The sequence below is a fragment of the Condylura cristata genome, unplaced genomic scaffold (genome assembly GCF_000260355.1).
Source record: "Condylura cristata isolate star-nosed mole 26May11 unplaced genomic scaffold, ConCri1.0 scaffold00018, whole genome shotgun sequence".
NCBI lineage: Eukaryota > Metazoa > Chordata > Mammalia > Eulipotyphla > Talpidae > Condylura > Condylura cristata.
The window spans coordinates 24180802-24199994 of record NW_004567119.1 but is presented as its reverse complement, the minus strand read 5'-3'; the positions used below and the strand labels follow the sequence as shown (position 1 = coordinate 24199994).

The following is a 19193-nucleotide window of genomic DNA, read 5'->3' as shown; positions in this document are numbered from 1 at the left end:
TATAAACATCACTCAAGGCTGAGTGAATACACAGACAAGCACTTATCATTTGGGCATCCATATGAATGCACCAAACAAGCCTGTGTCTTAGAAAATTCCTTAGACCCAGACATGCATTTTCACTTGTTTCTCATCACTTAGGTTTTTGTACTTTGTTCAGGTCTATCGATAAAAAATATCTTTTTCCCTGTGTCTTGACATATATAAACTGGGGCCAATCCTCCTGAGGGCAGATAGAAGAATTCTGTGAAGTGATAACATAAGCATAATCTCCATTATGTATCCAGGCTCCTGAGTGACTAGGGGAGACCCACAGCAATTCCCGACAAAGTTGTCTCCCCTAGTGTTTGGGCAGGAGGACTCTTCGTGGAGCTTCCAGATTGCAGAGGCATGGGAGGAAAGGGTTAACATGTTGAGATTTAGCTATTTGTAAAACAAGAAGAAATAGCACCAGACTTTTATTTACATTTTCCAAAGCAGAAATTACCCTTTTTTCCTAAGGTTTTTGCAAAAGTGATACACCACCTTTAATCAGCTGAAATAGACTATATCAAGCAAACAAATTTGGCAAACCTTTTGTGCTATCGCCATCTCCCCAGCGGCCCTGACTCTCCTCCCCTCCCCCACCCCATTGGCGATCCTTTCAGGAGATCTTTTCTTTACCTTTTGCCTTCTTTTCATTTCCTTAAGAACTAAAAGGAAAAAGTTAGGTTTGCAGGAAAGATAAACAGCTCGTACACTCACAGAACAGTTGACACTAACGAAGCAAATGGCAGGGTCAACCTCAAAAAATGAAATTTTATTGCTTTGGCTTAATTAAACCCCAAAGAAATGTGTAGAAGATTGTTGTGGCGGAAAAATTGTTAATTTGTAAATCACAGGGACAAAAGGGGCCCGCTGCAACTTTAAAGTTTCCGTGCACGTTAAATGTCGATAGCATGCCTTCTCCATCATCAGCACTAAATTCACATTGATGCCTCTTTTCTTCTCTGTATTGATCCTTCCATGAGAACGTAGATTTGTATCTGTTAATTAATGCGTCCTGAAACAGCGTTTGTATTAATCAGGCAGATAAGAAAAATTGGATGCCTGCACCCTCCTGACAACCGTAAAAGTGCTGGCCCTGATAAAATCGTGGATGGACCTCAATAAAAAAGTTCCTCCTTCCACTCAATAAACTAATCATCCTGCTTTTAATTATTCGGCAGAAAGATGTGTGGAGATTGGAGAATGTGTAAATCTATTTACTAACGGCAGTGTCTGGGAGGGAGAATGGTGCTGTCAGGAGCGTGCTGCGGCTACCAGCTTTGTCCATCTGCTGCTGCGGATGCTTCCTGGGAACCTGCAAAGGCACAAGAACACTAAGGCAAATTGAAAATAGCCTTTCTGCTCTGAACTTTCTAGACAATCATTTATTTTTGAGTGGCTTCATTTACAAAAGAAATGCCTACTTAGCCCACTTTCTCGAATTAGACATTTAGTTTGCTTGGCTGCTTTTTCCTGGGAGGGGTAGCAGACAAAAAAGAACGCTGTGTGTGTGTGTGTGTGTGTGTGTGTGTGTGTGTGTGTGGTGTGAGTTTGATATTCTCAGAAGCAGAAGCAGTTACCCAGGCCTCCTCAGAGTGACCATTGTCCCCCCCCCCTTTGGAATCTCTGTTTTAAAATGTTATATGTTGTAGTTCTAATTCTAAAAGAATATCTGGGCATTTAACCTCACACAGCAACGACAATGAAATAAAAGAATGATAAAGAGAAAAAAAATAGACTTGCATAGCCAGTTCAAAAGAAGATCCATTAGGTAATATGTAAGCAGCTTGATAAACAATGAGAAAAATGCTTTTTGCAGTTATCTTCAGACCCCCTTAAGAAAAGCAAGACTAATCCCTCTTGATGATTTTATTAAACACTTAACTTGACGCTGCTTGATGGCAAAATGCTGGCTTTCACCAACAGACCAGAAAATCATTTCTTTTTCCCTTTTCGTACTGTTGTTTCTAATATCACATAGGCTGTGAACAATTTGATATGAATAAAAACGACAGCAAAAATGAACCTGATTGGGAGTCTAGGAAGCTCGGGTATCAGAGATATTTATGATTTGGGTAACAGGGTCTGGATGGAGAGTGAAATAGATTTTGTAAGTTGTATTACGAAAATATTCTCCTCTATTTTAAGATCCTGGTGGCAGAAACTTCCATCATGCTACCATTGCCCGCAAAAAAAACAAAGGGGTATTTGGTCACATTTGGAATTCCTGGGTATAACCTTGGAAAGTAAATCTTTAATAAACATTTCTTTTATTAGGACCTCAGGAAACATAAATTTATCAGATATCATAACTAAACATCCCTTTCAAAAATCTCAATTTAGTCTCTCTGAAGTGTATATCTATTTCTTCGTTTCTAACTATGTTTACTTGCTCTGTCTTCTTTTTAATTTTTAAACTATTTTTCTGTTACACCATTCATGACACTTGTATGTCATTTTGCATATGACTTCTCAAGCTTAGCAGGGAGTTTAAACACATATGGTAAAGGCAGACGAGATTTTTAGTAATGAAGCAGTCATTCAGATATTTCAGATAAAAATAACACAGAAAATAGCTGTACTTACTGAATGCATATTATCAATTTGTGTCTTGCTGGGTGTTGTATTTCTCCCAACAAAAATTAGGCTACAAATATGTTGTCTTGTTCAAGGTGAAATGGTCAGTAACTTAGTGGAGCCATTATTTAAATCCAGAATCTGGTTCTTAATATATATACCAAACCCCACTGCCTCCATATTTAACTTTTCAAGTAACTGTAGCTTAATATCAAGAGTATACTGTGGCTTTCCCATTAGCTAAAGAGATCATGCTGCTGTCTTCTCTCTTATATAACAATTACCATCATTTTAAAAAGAGATTCATGTCAAATATCAATGGGGACCAAGTGTCCAGTTAGAAAGTTTCTTTTGGGGTAAGCATGTCCATCACACGATGTATGTGATTATCATAAAGAAATAAGCCCAAACTACTCTCAACTGTGTGGCCTAAATTGGTTGCTTCCCTTTGTTTTTTGATTTTCCCTTTTATGCCTTTAAGATATTTAGCAATAATAGATTATAGAGGTGAGGTAGTTGAAAATCTGACTTCCTATACAGCAGTAAAGGCTTTAGCCAGAAATCAAGTGGATTTAAACATGACACAGTTCTTTCTTCCCAGGTGAAAGAAACAAAACTATTTCTCTGTTGTATTCTCTTCAGTGTGTCTATAAAATCCAGAGAAAAGACCAACAAGTTGAAGCTGATGGGTGATGGGTGACTTTTCTTTGGCTATTTGCAAAATGGTCAGGGAATTGTTTAAGAGCAGCTAATGAAAGCTCAGCATAATTTTGAGCACTGGTGCAGAAGTGGACAACCATATGAAACTAATGTCGCATTATGAAATTATGGCTGCAAAGTAACTTGATCTGCCCATCTTCCCTCCCAGGCTTCTCCACGCTGTCCCTGGCCGACCAGATGAGCCTCCTGCAAAGTGCTTGGATGGAAATTTTGATCCTCGGTGTCGTATACCGATCTCTTTCATTTGAGGATGAACTTGTCTATGCAGATGATTATATAATGGATGAAGACCAGTCCAAATTAGCAGGTCTTCTTGACCTAAATAATGCTATCCTGCAGCTGGTAAAGAAATACAAGAGCATGAAGCTGGAGAAAGAAGAATTTGTCACCCTCAAAGCAATAGCTCTTGCTAATTCAGGTTGGCATATTGACATGGCCGTGCTTATCACACTCTTTAATGTCTGTTTTACCTCTTCCTTTAACTTCTTCAGGGATTTTTCAAGACCCAGTTGTAAGTTCTGATGAGTATCAGCAAAATTATAATCACTATAGCTTTTAGTAAAAAATTAGAAATAAGAAAAAGCTGCTTAAAGGAGATTATTTTTCTTTTATTTACCTATGTAGAGCTTGTACCACCTAATACATTTATTTACTAATTTGGACCATGGCAAAGCAAGACTCATGCAAGAATAGATTAAGTATAAGGGGACACTCAGAACCAAGCTGAGTCCATTGTCTTGTGTGCACCAGTGAAAATGAGTGAACTATGGATAGACACAATCTGGTTTTCCCCTCAAACGTGCAGAATTTGCCACTGGAAAAATATAATTAGTATTGTTCTTACATTGCCTAGAAGTCAAATTCAACTGAAGGAGTACTTCCCTCAAAGGTACTATTTATGCAGGAAGGGTGAAGAATTATGGGAATACATGGTTTTTGCATTTGAACAGAAAGATGCTAAAATAGGAAGCAACTTCTGATAAGTAAAAATCGTTGGTGCTTTGTTGTTTTCCCTTTGTGCGCCTCCTAATGCTTTATCTGGTGTTAAGTCTCTCTTAGCATTTGCATAAAGTTCAGGCTAGATCCCTTCTTAATGACGTGCAGATCCATTAGATACCTGCACGTCAATAACATGCTCTGCCGCTATGTACCATTGACAGTCACACCGTGCACCTCCATCTGCTTTTGTTTTGACCCTATCTTTGAACTTTATCTTGGTTGCCGGCCAGTAGTTTTCCCTTTAATTACAAGAAGGAAACTGTCAATAAAATCTGTTAAATGGGATGCAATGAGTGGCTTGAATGGGCGGACGGCTATTTGTTCAAATTCTGCAGCATTCAAGGTATTGACAGTTTGTTTTCTGGGGCCATATGTGACGATCAATCTCAGGCTGGGCTCAGCCGCGCTGAAAAATGAAAAACCAGATTGCTTTTGCTTACTTGTGGATGACGACTTTGTGATTTGGCGCGGTCCTAGGGAGATGAGACCTTCTGCCCAAATTGCCCCCATGAGAGCCAGAGACGCGTGACTGTTTTTAGAAATAATTTTTAATTGATTTTGTAATTAACAGTTCATCTACAATATTGATGCATGAATCCATGGACAGATAGGAGGGGGATTGTTTTCAACAATGAAGTTGTATTTTGCTATTCGTCTTCATAATGGACTTTACTATTTCACACTTTTAAATGTGAATATCTTCCTCTTCCTCACCACAGCATGCTCAGGTCTGTGCCTACTACCCTGTGAAACTATAAATTATGACTGTCACAAATGGCATCATTATTACAAACCCTCAATAGCCCCTTGCCTGTTCTTCAAAGACCAATGTGAGAGATGGGAGAGACGTTTTTCTGAGAAGAATTAGTTTGTATGGACTTCATATTATAGCATCTCTTCTAATTAAAGAAAAGATTTTGCAGCAATGATCTAAGGAAGAAATTTTTTTTTTGGCAGGGGGTGTGGGGGCAATCAAAGAGCAATTCTAATTTAAAACAGTTACTTGGTTAATTACTTCTAAAATATAGCCAGCAATGTTTTATGTTGCTTCAAATGGCTTTTTAAAGTTATTAACTTATCAGGATTGCTCAGGATTACTAAAACTATCATTGAAATGGCTGATTTTTTTTAGTGTTGTATGTCAGATATATATTTTGTGGCTTTGGATTATAGTTTAATCTACCTGAATAAATTCATAGCAACATTTCTGCCTCCGTTGTTCAGAAGTATACACATGTATATTTTGATATATACCTATTTGAATCCCACATTCTTGGCTGTCAGAGGAGGTGACCTACTTAGGGCAGTGACTGGTGATTAGAAAACCTTTAGAGAACTATTTACTCTTTCTATTTTTAAGGCCAGAAATAGTCCTTCTCTTTCTCTCTTCTCTTACCAAATTATTGGGTAGTATCATTTTTTTTTCCTCAAAAACTGTCTTTGTTGCAAAATTTTCCTACAAATGATCCTAACATTTTACGCTTCTCATTACCAAGAAAAAGTAATTGAATCAGAGCCATAACAAAAACAAGATGACTAAGTACTATGTGTAAGGATGATTTTTAATGTCTAAATTGTGGTACCTATCTTCTGTCTTGTATTTGTCCTTTTACCTAATAACCTTGCAAGCCCTATCATTTTAGCTTGAAATAAAACTACTAAGAAGTTATTTTCTTTGAGAATGGCAATATGAAGCTATTTTATTCTATTTTGATCATTATTTGGAGGACAGCAATAAATTTATAGATTCATTATTGCTTAGATCCATTGTAAATATCTTAAATTTATTTATAAACCAATCAACTTAATAAGAAAAGAATGTGGCAATCTGCTAATGCTTTTTATAGACACCCAAAAAGAAAACTCAGATTTTTTTTAACATTTAGAAATTTCAGGTGAAAAAAAAATGAATTTTTATGAAAAAAAACCAACAAAGTAGTGTTATTTACATAGGCATCTTAGCACCTTTTTCTGGCTGTAGGGGTTAACAGCCATTGTCTCATTATCTAAATCTCCCCTCATTTTAAACATGTCTTTTTAGTAAATGTTGTGCTTTTGCCTAGAAAATAGAGAATTGGTTTCCTGATAGTGATGTCTTGATATTTTGTCATATGTGAATTCATGGATAGTCTTAACAACAGAATATTATTTTAAGTATATGTCTTCCCTCAGATGTAGGACCAAAAGCCAATATATCATGAGCCAATACTGGAGTTCTCATATTCAGATGTTTGAAAATTTGAAACAGTTGTTCCAATTTTATTAGGAAGCTGTGTATTCTCTTAATATTTTTGGGTGCCAACAATCTACTGAGCAATCATGGCATCTCTGCTAATAGTCTGTGGAATCAAATTCAAAAAGGGAAACCTAGGTCACAATTTAAACTGTTCATTCATGCATGATCAAGAGGTTAAGCCGCAGTTCTTTCACACATGATCAAGAGGTTAGGCTGATCTTTAGAACTCTTTCCATTGGGGGAATTCTAGGATTCTCTAATTAATTTAAGCCTTTATTGGAAAATATGAAATATTACTACAAGCAGTGTTGAATAAGATTATTTCATGCTATTCTATTTTCTGGATTGGTTCTATTGATTCTTTAGTCAAGGGATTTGTTTGAAACTATTATCATTGGCCTCACAGTAATATACACATCTTTATATAGTAGAAGATTAAAAACAGTTTATGGCTAAAAGTTTTCCTTAGTCTCATTCTGTTTTGCTCAATTCACTAGACCCTCAAGTTTCATGGCTACCACTTATACCCCGACTGCTGTCATCCGTTGGGACCTAACTTTTGGCACTTGAGCCAGCCATTCAAGAATAAACAGAATTCACACACCTAAAACTGAGTTTTCATTTTACTTCTTTGCAATATTTCTAGAATCATAGCACCTCTTGATATAAGCTGCAAGCCACATTTTAGCCATCAAACTTTAAAACATAATAACAACAACCAATGTATGACAGTATCCCATGTTGATTTATGAGACCAAATACTATGCATGTAGACTTGGGTCATAATTTTAAGGAATAGAAAGTTTAAGATTGCTGTAGGATATTGGAATGGAAGCCATAATTGGATGCCATGTAAGTTTTGTTTTGTGCCTCTCAATCTTGCTATCATTATCATCCCTTTATGGTAGATTAGTTAAATGTGTTTCTCCTAATAAGTCCCAAAGAAAATATCTTATATGCATATATATGTATGTATATAGATATATAATAGAGAGTTCACTGCAAAATAACTTTTTTCCTACTTTCCAATTAGAAATGTTAACACCTTTGAGAATGTATAGCTTAGCCACATGGCTGTTTTCTTTGTAAAATGAGGCGAGTGAATTAAGTAATGGATGGTATCTCCTAAGTGGCCAGAAGCTATTGCAAGTTACTTTTGATTGTGGGTGGTGAGTTTGGTCGTCTGTTTGGTATATGGTGTGTGTGTCTGAAGTGCACTCATACAGATAGGTGACTTTCGTGGAGAAGACGGTTTTATTACTATTCCATAAATAAATATATACTGTGTGTTCAGGAATGATCAACGAGGAAGACTTTAGTCATTGCAATTTCACATCTGCCAAGCTAAATTGGTATTTTAAATATTGTTTGGAATTTGGTATTTACTCTCTTGCTGCCTTCTCATCGTTGGTAGTATAAAACTACCCCAGAAAAGTGACAAAAAGAATTTAGAGACAAAATGTTTCAGACTATATAGCATGTTATAAGAAATAATCATTGGTAGGTGGTTTATGGTAGGTAGGTGTTTTTTCTTAACTCTTACCCAATCCAAGCTATAACTTGGAGATTGGGTAGACCAGAATTCAAAAATATGTCTTTCCATTTCCTAGTCTGTTTTGCCTTTTGCTTATATCTGCCTTCACTGTTGGGATTATTTTTTCTAAAATGATCTATTCATGAAGTTTTTTGTTGGTGGTGGTGGTGTTGGTGTTCATTTGATAAAAAACTTAACATTTCATGCATAGGATGATATCTTAAATTTTTAAACAAAAAAGAAAGAGCAAGCATTTCTCATCATACTGAGTGATTACTCTGCCTTGAAATGGTATAGGGATTATTTGCTGCAAATGAATCTGGATCATAAACACATAAATACTTTTTAGTTACTTTCTTTTTATTTTCATTATTTCAAGTCTTAAGACAATGAGTAATCTGTTAACTAAAGCTTGTAGCATGGCACAGATCAATTGTGATATTGTAGAAATTTGAAATAGTTGCCACTCAAGTAACTGTTCATTTACAGAGTATGCTGGTCTTTATCACTTCCAGTAAAAGGAGTAAGAAAGTTTCTGGAAAAGTATATGATGCCTGAGTGAGAGAGAAGGCCTTGGCTACTGTTCAGGAAATAAAAAAGACTAGCAGGGAGACCCCATGGACAAGGAGTAGCAGTAACTTGGGATTCATGAAGGAAATCTGGAGGGGGGGTTGGGGATTCTGTGCCTAATGTTTATGAAAATACATACATTGAAGAGTGATTCATATTGCCAGTATAGATGAAGGAACTGACTCGAGAGCAAGAGATGAAGAAAGTAGCTCTAGAAGAAACATGTGTCTCCATGGTAAGCTGTTCTTACTGTGGAACAGTCAGAATTGTCAATACTATTTCCAACTTTAGCATAAAAACTTCCCTGGGTTCTTTTATCCAACCCTTCTACATGATTATGTAAAAACTTCCTTAATATTTCTGCCAAGTGTTTCTTCTTAACCCACTATTTTCTACAAGTACCATTCATTCAAAAGTTTCCCTCTCTTTCCCCATCTTAACCATTTTAATGTAGGGTAAAAAAAGTTTTTTTTTTTAAAAAAAAACAAAAAATGTGTAACTACTATTTGTGTTAGTTTTCTATGACTGCTTTAACAAGTTACTACTAGCTGATGGCTTTATTGTTGTTTTTCATAAGGAAATGTTGGCTTTCATCCTTTTTTGTAGTTTGGAAACATAGGGTCTCCCTTTTTTGTTGCTATTACCATAGGGCACCTACTGACTGGGCACCCACAGTCCACCACCTTAGTCCATTGTGCTCTCTCCCCTTTTTGTGCCCTCCCCCTACTCCCTATTCCTCTTCTGAAGTCAGCTTTCAAGAGTTGTGTGTGTGTGTGTGTGTGTTTTTTAAGATTCATTTATTTATGCATACAGAACTGGGGTACAGGAAGAGGCTCAGGGGTGGTGAGAGGCTTCACAAAGAACAGAATGGGGAGCAGAACAGGTGGATCAATGAAGTACACTGCTGAGGGGAGCAGGAGAGGTCTGCTGTGCATGTGGGTCACCTCTGGGACGGGGATCGAACTCATGCTGAAGTGGCTTTAGCTTCTTAGTGCTGTGCTTTAACCCATTGCGCCACCAGGAAGGGCCCTCAAGAGTTAGTTTTTAAGTTTCACTATATTCTAGTATTTGTCTGACTTATTTTGCTTAGCATAATCCCTTTCAGCTCCACCCATGCTGCTGGAAACGGCAAGGGTTTATCATTTCTGATCATTGAGTCAATCCATTGTGTGTGTGTGTGTGTGTGTGTGTATCACATCTTCTTGGTCGCCTTATCCATTTTTTTGGCACTTAGGATGTTTCCACATTTTGGCGATTGTAAATAGTGCTGCAATGAACAAAGTAGTGCAGGTTTCCCTTTAAGTTTCTGTTTATGTATTCTTGGGGTAGACACTTAGGAGTGGAATTGCTGGGTTGAATGGCAGATCCATTTTTATCTTTTGAGAAACTTCCATACTGTTTTTCAGAAGGGCTGGACTTTAGATAACGCTTTATTCCCTTACCATTCTGGCTATCGAACTTCCAAGAGCAGTTTCACTAGTTTGAAGAGAGGGTGTGTACAGGGCTGATTCATGTGGTCTTTTGTATCCCTTGGCTCAGAACCCCTTTCTTCACCTTTAAAACAAGCAGCATGTTTTTGGTTTTTTGTTTTGTTTTGTTTTTCCTTCAGTGGTAACATTCCTACCTTTTTCCTTTGCTTCCCTTTCATAAATACACTTATGATTCTGTTGAAGGCCTACTTGGATAAACTAGAATATAATCTTCCCTATCAACACCTTTAATCACATCTACAAAACTTATTTTTGAATATAAGGTAGCCTTCAAGCCCCAGGCTTGGAATTTCCATTTTGGGTCCATTTTGCAGCCTTTTACAATGAATATTTAAGCAAGGTTAAAAAATAAAACGTTGCATACTCTCCCACAAAAGTAACCACTTCTCCTTCCTTTTTGTTCTCATTTCCTTGTACTTCATTGTGGTCTTATATGAAATGTCTGTCCCCAGAAATGATAGTCTCATCTTGCCCATTAAATGTATGTGTGTATGTGTGTGTGTGTGTGTTTTCTCATGGATTTTAAAGTCCCTTAAAAGATTCTCTTTCTTTCTTTTTCTTACAATGTAATTATTGAAAAAGCTAGGGCATTTCAGAGGATCCCAAATCTGGACTTTACAGAGTCCCCCAACTCTCTGCATTTTGTGCAGATTGGCAACTGGAGCCAGACTTAATCAAACTCAGGTTCAACTGCCATTGCATTTGTGGGTGGTGTCTTTTTTGGAGGGAGATACATAATGTCTTCTTGTCTCTCTGTGATGATAGCTGCTCTCAATGTTTGTTGCCTAAATTGATTTGCCACTTGGATTGCAAAATGGTGATTTGTAAATTTATCATTTATTTTTTCACTCAGTAATTGGGTTGCTTACACAAAGGGATGCTTTCTCCTTCATTTGATATTCTGTAACACCTTTTCTATAGGAAAGGTAAGTTAATTAAACTAATTCTTCCTCTTTTTGTGCCAGTTTTCAAGAATAGCTGCCTTATATTTTAAAATGCCATAAACATATGCATTTGAGCATATTCAATAAATTTCAATCGATTATAATCATTTGGAAACTCACATCGTGCCATTTTTGGTAAGTGGGAACCTTTTCAGGTTGGCTTCTGATATCTTTTGCGATGGAGTTTTAAATCTCCTTTAAAAGATTCTCTTTCATTTTCTTTTACTTACACAGTAGCACTGAAGAAGCTGTGATTGGGATGACTTTGTATTTGTATATGTTGTCCTTCGGAGTTAGCATGTTGAACTGTTGAGTACTCATGTTAAGTATTATCTGTTTCGGACCTGGGAGCCAATTACAAGCAGGATGGTAAAGGCTGTTCTTCCCTTTAGTGGAGAAAAGTAGGACCATAGGCCCATACACAACAACTGGGAAACTGTGTGTATGTGTGTGTGTGTGTGTGTGTATTCCTCGGGGATACCTATCACCTAGTATTGTGGTTTTGTCTATCAGTTTTAGCTTTGCCATCATCTATTTGTTCAGTTCTTTTATGTACAGATTTGGAAAGATTTATTTATTTATTTATTTATTTATTATTTATCTATATGTATGTATGTATCTATTTTTTGCTGCCATCAATGTTCTCTTCTTAGAATTCAGTCTTCTAGTCTTCAGTCAAAATTTTATGATTAACACCTGTAAAATAAATTATAACCCTGCCCTCTCTGGTAGTACAGCGGGTTAAAGCACAGCACTAAGAAGCTAAAGCCACTTCAGCATGAGTTCGATCCCCGCCTGGCTGGGAGGAGACTCACATGGTTTGGCAGACCTCTCCTGACCCGCCCACTGCTCCCCTCAGCAGTACTTCATCAGTTACCTGTTCTGCTCCCCACTCTGTCCCTGGTAAATCCTCTTACCGCCCCTGCACCTTTGGCCTGTACCCCAGTTCTGTATGCATAAATAAAATAAATGTTTAAAAAATTATATAAAAAAATAAACTATAACCAACAGTCTGTGTTAATCAAGGGCCAATTTGCCATGGAGGTCAGTCACTGTTCCCCATATCTCTGAATGCAAGCAAGTCCAAAAACACTCCTTATATTTTGTATATGACATTTAGAGACAAATTCTCTTTAAGAAAATGGACTTGCTCATCCTCGCTATCTTTTCTATTATGTTGAATTTTGTTTCTTTGGTGAGTATAGAGAGTCACACTGCTAGACCTTTATCACACCTCTGTGTTCCTCAGGGAAGATTGCTTTGAGTGTTGGTACATAGGATGTTCTAGACTTGACTCTGAATATACTTATACTTTGTATGTTTCTAATATCCAATTGCACCCTCAAAGTGAGATTTGGCATTATTGGGAAAATGCTGTCAAGAATGAGCTAAAAGCCTGAAAGACAGTCCCTAAGTAGAATTTGAGCATCCTGGAGTAGCAGTGGCCTTGCCCACTGCTGTTAGTGTTTTTGCCATGGAAAGGACAAGGTAAGATGCAAAATTCAAATCTAATTGTTGATCTGAATGAAATTTTTTCATTCATTTGGAATCCCACATTACGGAGTAAAATACTATAATTTAATAAAAGGGTTCCACTGTATTATTAGGTACCATAACTTAATATACGAGCCACCATATGCATGTACACATACACACACACACACATACACACACAATTATTTGAACTCTGGTCATCTTTTGAAATCTTCGATTTTTAGAACAATATTTGTCTTATCAACAAGTTCAGTTGTTCTCATAAATGCCATGACTAGAATCACTTGGATTAAAAAAAAAATACTCATGTCCTGGATCTAGCTCTAATTTTCTAATTTTCTGATTTAATCAGTCTGGACTTGGCCCTAAGCATCTTTTTTTTTTTTTTTTTTCCTAACAACTCACCAGCATTTTTAATGTACAGCCTCTCCATGTCTAGTTACTTCATAAACTAATGATTTTCACTGGTAAATTTAGCTGGTTCCCATAAACACAAATACTGGAACTATTTCCTTTATAACATAAGTTTTAAAAAGCACCAACAGTCAAAGCTAAATAATTATATAAATTATTGCCAGTTTTACCAAAATTGACATAAGTGTATAAACTTAGCCAAAAGAAAAAAACAGAGATTAAAGCCACAGAGCCAGAACTTGAACTAGGTTCCTAATGGAGATTAATATTTTCTTCAGCGGTCTGCCAGCTGAATCATGGTCTAATTAAATAGTTCAAATTTAGTGAGCTTGCATTTAAAGTATTAGCAGATCGGAGAATGGGTAAAGCTAAAATGAGTTAGAATCTTTTCTGTAAATGGGAAGTTAAATTATCATAGTAATTTGATTAAATCATTTTTAAATCTCTCAAGCTAAATCACAGTCTTTAAAGAATAGTTTGAAGTCTTAATTGCTGTTTGTGAGCATATCTCTCTGCTATTTGTTCTCGCCTCATTTCCTGTGACACCCCATAATATATCTCCTGCCAGGCCAGAGTAGTAGGGAAGACAAGGCTTGGGGAGGGGGCATTGGGGACTGAGGTAACCATGCAGCTGGCTTCAAATGTCTGAAGATCTGCCATGCAGAAGGACATTTATCCTGTATTAGTCCAGCAACTAGACCAGGACCCAGGATGGAAGTTGGGGGGCAGATTTGGGAAAATATGAAGATGTTTCTAGTCCTTAGTACAGTTCCAGCTGGATGCTCTGCAGTCTGGCCATGTCTTCATTAAAGTGCCCGAGAGAAGATTCCTGATGAACAAGGAAGGTTGGAGGAGATAAGTGCAGAGGAGAAGAAAAAGGAAATGCTATTTATGCCCAGTGTTACGAATGTTGTACTTTGATTAAAGAAAACACTGAAGTTGAAGGCTGCTCTGACACTTAGGAGCCCTGACTTGAAAGACTGCAGGGAGATGAATTCAGGCCACGTTCTCAAAAAGCTTATCAGAGGTCTCCCCCCAAACGGGTCCTTAATAAATGGTACACTCAGCATATTTATTCTACTTTTTATTTTTGGTTGGGTTAGAAAATAGTTGTTTTAACTTTGTCTTTAAAATGTCTCTCCTGTTTTCCCTATCCATTTATTCCCCTCTTTCACTTAGAGTGTTAAGCGTTAACACTAGGTGAGGGAAGCTCTCCAGACCTGTGATGTAGGAGATAAATCTCCTGTCTGCCTGGACACACCTGGCGGCATGTGCCCATACTTGCCACACCCCCTTCAACCAGCATTTAAGTGCAACGCTACAGAGACATGTTGACTGATTCTCCGTCACTTACATCACCGACCTTTAGAAGTTAAGTGTGTTGGTTTCTAAGAGGAGAGGCGTAGGAAGAGGATGAAATTCCCCTCACCAAAAGGAATAGGATTGGAGCAATGCTTAGGGCAGGACCAGGCTCTGTGCTGAGGGAGCTGCCTGAGCCCCACTCCAGGACCTCATTATCAGTATTTCCAACCTGAAAGAATTCCTCCTTCCAGGAATAGAGAGCATTAAACACTGAGCAGCCATATTCCGGATCAGTCAAAACCCTTTAAAGAAATGTGTCATTAGCCACCTAATGTAAATAGTGCTTAATGTACCACTCAAGGGATAAAATGATTGAAAATGACAATGTCGAAGAAAAAAATAATAAACAAAATACAAAACAGTTTTTGCAACATGTTAGTAATTACTGTAGATGCTTTAATTAATTTGTCATATTTTTTCATATTTTTTGGTCATGTTTAGCTGCTTGGTTTTAAATAGCATTTCCTCCTTTTGTGCATGTGATCTGATATTTGAATTATATGAAAGATTAGGCTAACTACATATATCTTAGAGCTCTGCATTCTCAGAGAACTAGAATTATTAAACATGAAGAATCCCCCAAAGACTCCATTATGTGTAATTAACAGATAAACTGTCATCAGAATCAATAAAACGTGCTAAATGATTCAAACTTGTATATAATTAAGTGTCTGTTTTAGAGCTAGAGCTGTAACTTTTATTTTTTTCCTCCACATCTCACATTTCTCGCAAGAATAATTGTGGCAACCCTGTTAACCCTTTCCTTGCTTGATTGAATTTTATTTTTAAATGTGTCACTTGTGAGGCAAAAGTTCACCTTCACCAGTGTGAAAAATATTTCAGAACTCATTAATATGAAGACTTCATTTGTTTTTTTTTTTTTTAAGTAGAAAAGCAGATTGTGTAAATATGACTTCATAAACTGGTAATAGCACACTAAAATCTTTAAAACAATAAGCATTTTATTCTGATTTCTGTATAGTCTACAACTGAATGAAGTATAGATTTAGTGTGTGTACATGGAGTTCTTTTTTTTTAAGATATATTTATTTATGCCTGCAGAACTGGGGTACAGGCCAGAGGTGCAGGAGCTGTGAGAGGATTTACCAGAGGTAGAGCAAGGAGCAGGTCAGGAGAGGTCTGCCACACCATGTGGGTCACCTCCCTGGCCTGGGGTCAAACTAGCACTGAAGCAGCTGCAGGAGCTTCAGGGTGCTGCGCTTTAACCTGTTGCACCACCAGGGAGGGCCCTATACATGGAGTTCTGACTGTCTTGACCATCTTTAATTGACTTATAACATTATGTTAGTTGCAGTGTATATCATAATGATTCTACATTCATATATATTGCAAAATGACCTCCACAGTCAGTCTGCTGAACACCCAGTTGCCTTGTTATGATTAAGGCAGGAGTCTTCAAACTCCAGCCCATGGATTTTATCCAACCGCTATTCTTTTTTGTGTGGCATAATGAAGAGATGAAGAGAATAATAATTCATGAAAGGTGAATATTCTATGAAATTAAAATCCAATAAAAATGTTTTGTTGGCCAAAATTACATCAGCATTTTCCTTTTAGGTTACATGGGTTTTTTGTGGTGAAGATCAGAATTTCAGACAACTGTCCTTTTGTTATAGGGCACCCCAATTCTGTTAGAAGACAGGGGGAGAGGGGCACCCCTAAGCCCCAAAAACGTGCCTCTCTATGTGGGTTCTACCATCCACCGCAACAAGACAAAACATATAAAACTTTAATGAAAAGGGACTTTAATAAAGTGAATATACAATATGGAACACAAAGAATATAACTTCTAAATCAAACACCTGAAGTGACCCATCCCCTCGTGGGCAAAAGTCAACCCAAAAGGGAATGGCCCAAAGCAAGGCCTGAAAGCTGCCACAAGACTAAAGCACCATGGAAAAGGGTCAGAAATGGCCAGACACATCTGGGAGGAAAAGAGCAAAATCAAAATCAATATAAACACTGCCATAGTCACCTCCCTACAGGTATCTCACCCACATCTGCCTGAACCAGTCCAGGGTCAGGAAACAAGCAGTTTCTTCATCACATGCTTGCTGCTCCATGTGGCTTCCTCAGGTCTCCTCCATCCTGCTTCATTTCCTTCTCTTCTCTCCTTTTCTCTACTCAGCTCCACCTTCCTTCTGGGTGGGGCAGGGAACCTGGAACTTCCCTTCTCCTAGGGACCACCCAGTTACACTTTCACAGCTCTTAGATGAATACCCTGAATAGATGATCTTCCATAATTATTGAATAAATGAATAACACATGAATAAGACAATGAAGAAAATAGCCAAGCTTGTAAACTGTTAAGTCTTGCTGAGTCCACGCATGTTAAGTAATGGATCATTTGTGGTAACTCTGTATTCAAAATACTGGAATTCAGTACTGGAAATGATCTACTGAACTGAAACTTAGGATAAAAGAGATTCGGGAAATGACTAGATGAATCACAGCCTAGAGAAGAAGCTCAGGAAACATAGCTGACTTTCATATCATAGCCCTACACACATTTACTATCACTAATACTGTTTCTCAATGTTTTGCTTTGTTGTGCAGACTCCATGCACATAGAAGATGTGGAAGCAGTCCAGAAGCTTCAGGATGTCTTACACGAGGCCCTGCAGGATTACGAGGCTGGCCAGCACATGGAAGACCCTCGCAGGGCTGGCAAGATGCTGATGACGCTGCCCCTTCTGAGGCAGACCTCCACCAAGGCAGTGCAACACTTCTACAACATCAAACTAGAAGGCAAAGTACCCATGCACAAACTTTTTTTGGAAATGCTGGAGGCCAAGGTCTGACTAAGAGCTTCCTGGGCCCTCCTCTCCTGCACGCAGAAAAAAGGGAAAATAAACCCTGGAGTGATGTCGAAGAAACTTAGAGTTTAGTCAACAACATCAAAATTTCACAAAGACTGCACTGAAAATTTAGCAGCAAGACTATGAAGCAGCTTTTAGATTCCTCTGTATCTTCCTGCTGAATTTCTATCTTACCTCATTTGCTTTTCTCCCATTCTTCTCTCATTTTTCTTCCTCTGTTTCTCTCTCCTTTATTCCTCGTCTCCCTCATGTGTTAGCTTCCTTCATTACCGGTTCCTTCTCTTCCCATTTCCTTCCTTCTCCTTCCCCCCCTCCTTCTTTCCTCTCCCTCTCTCCCTCCTATCCTCCTTCACTCCCTCCTGCACTCCTCCCTCACCTTTCTTATCTCCCTTTCTAAATTTTAAATAGCTCAGTTGTAAGAATTTCTTTGTTTTTCCTCCTTCCTCCCTTCCTTCTGCTGCTGAACTTTTAAAAGAAGTCTCTAATTGAAGAGAATTGGAAGCCAGCCCTGCCAAAGGATGGAGATCCATAATATGGATACCAGTGAACTTATTGTGAACCATAAGTCCCCAATGACTAAGGAATCAAAGAGAGAGAACCACCGTACCTAAAAGTACAGTGTGACATAAAGGAATTGACTGAGTGCAGTATTAGATTTCACGGGAGCAGCCTCTAATTCGACAACTTGAGCAACGTGGCATCGGCTGCTTCTTATCATTGCTTTTCCGTGTAGATCAGTTACAGCCATTTGATTCCTTAATTGTTTTTTCAAAGTCTTCCAGGTATTTGTTAGTTTAGCTACTATGTAACTTTTTCAGGGAATAGTTTAAGCTTTATTCATTCATGCAATACTAAAGAGAAATAAGAATACTGCAATTTTGTGCTGGCTTTGAACAATTATGAACAATAATGAAGGACAAATGAATCCTGAAGGAAGATTTTTAAAAAAAAAAAAGTTTTGTTTCTTCTTACAAATGGAGATTTTTTTGTACCAGCTTTACCACTTTTCAGCCATTTATTAATATGGGAATTTAACTTACTCAAGCAATAGTTGAAGGGAAGGTGCATATTATCACGGATGCAATTTATGTTGTGTGCTGGTCTGGTCCCAAACATCAGTTTCTTAACTTGAGCTCCAGTTTACCTAAACGTGCACTGACACGAAGGGTTAGATTGCACCTGCAGGGATGCGAGCAGTCACCTGTGTAAGCACCGCCCTTGGAATGCAGATCGGTAGAATTATCAGGAGTGCCCCTCTCTGCGTGGAGGTACAGTTGCTATGTGACTTCTAGCTGCCGAGGTGGTTAGGAATGAGATACTGCCTGCTTGCAAAGTTACTGACCTTGTCCCAGAAGGAGCTGTGAGCCAGTATTCATTTAAGAGGCAATAAGGCAAATGCCAGAATTTGGAAAAAAAAAATATATATATATATAATACATACATATATATATATATATATATATATATATACAGATAAATCATCAAAGACCGCAGACGCCTGACCAAATTCTAAATCCTAATCTCTAATCTCTATGAGTTTATGCATTTAGGAATGTTTGTTTAAATTAATCTGCAGTTTTTTACCAAGAGCTAAGCCAATATATGTGCTTTTCAACCAGTATTGTCACAGCAAGAAAGTCAGGTTCCAGACTGTTAAGAGGTGTAATCTAATGAAGAAATCGATTAGATGCCCCCCGAAATCTGCAGTCACTGAATAACCAATAAACAGTAACCTCCATCAAATGCTATACCAATGGACCAGTGTTAGTAGCTGCTCCCTGTACTATGTGAACAGTCTTATTCTATGTACACAGATGTAATTAAAATTGTAATCCTAACAAACGAAAGAAAATGTAGTTCAGCTTTTCAGCGTTTCATGTTTGCTGTGCTTTTCGGAATTTTCTGTTGCATTCAAAGACTGTTGTTCTTGTTCTTGTGGTGTTTGGATTCTTGTGGTGTGTGCTTTTAGACACAGGGTAGAATTAG

The 19193-nt window shown here is 37.7% G+C and overlaps 1 protein-coding gene across 5 annotated transcripts in view; it reads left to right on the top strand.

Annotated features, from left to right (window-relative positions):
- Positions 1-17539, top strand: part of ESRRG (estrogen-related receptor gamma) — a 535542-nt gene extending 518003 nt beyond the window's left edge. For all 5 annotated transcript variants that reach the window (XM_012726909.1, XM_004685433.2, XM_012726908.1 and 2 more), the window contains 2 exons: positions 3473-3742; positions 16945-17539. In XM_012726909.1, the coding sequence (XP_012582363.1) occupies positions 3473-3742; positions 16945-17189 (515 nt within the window). In that variant the 3' untranslated portion in view covers positions 17190-17539. The remainder of the gene's footprint in view (positions 1-3472; positions 3743-16944) is intronic.
- The last annotated feature ends 1654 nt before the right edge of the window (positions 17540-19193 follow it).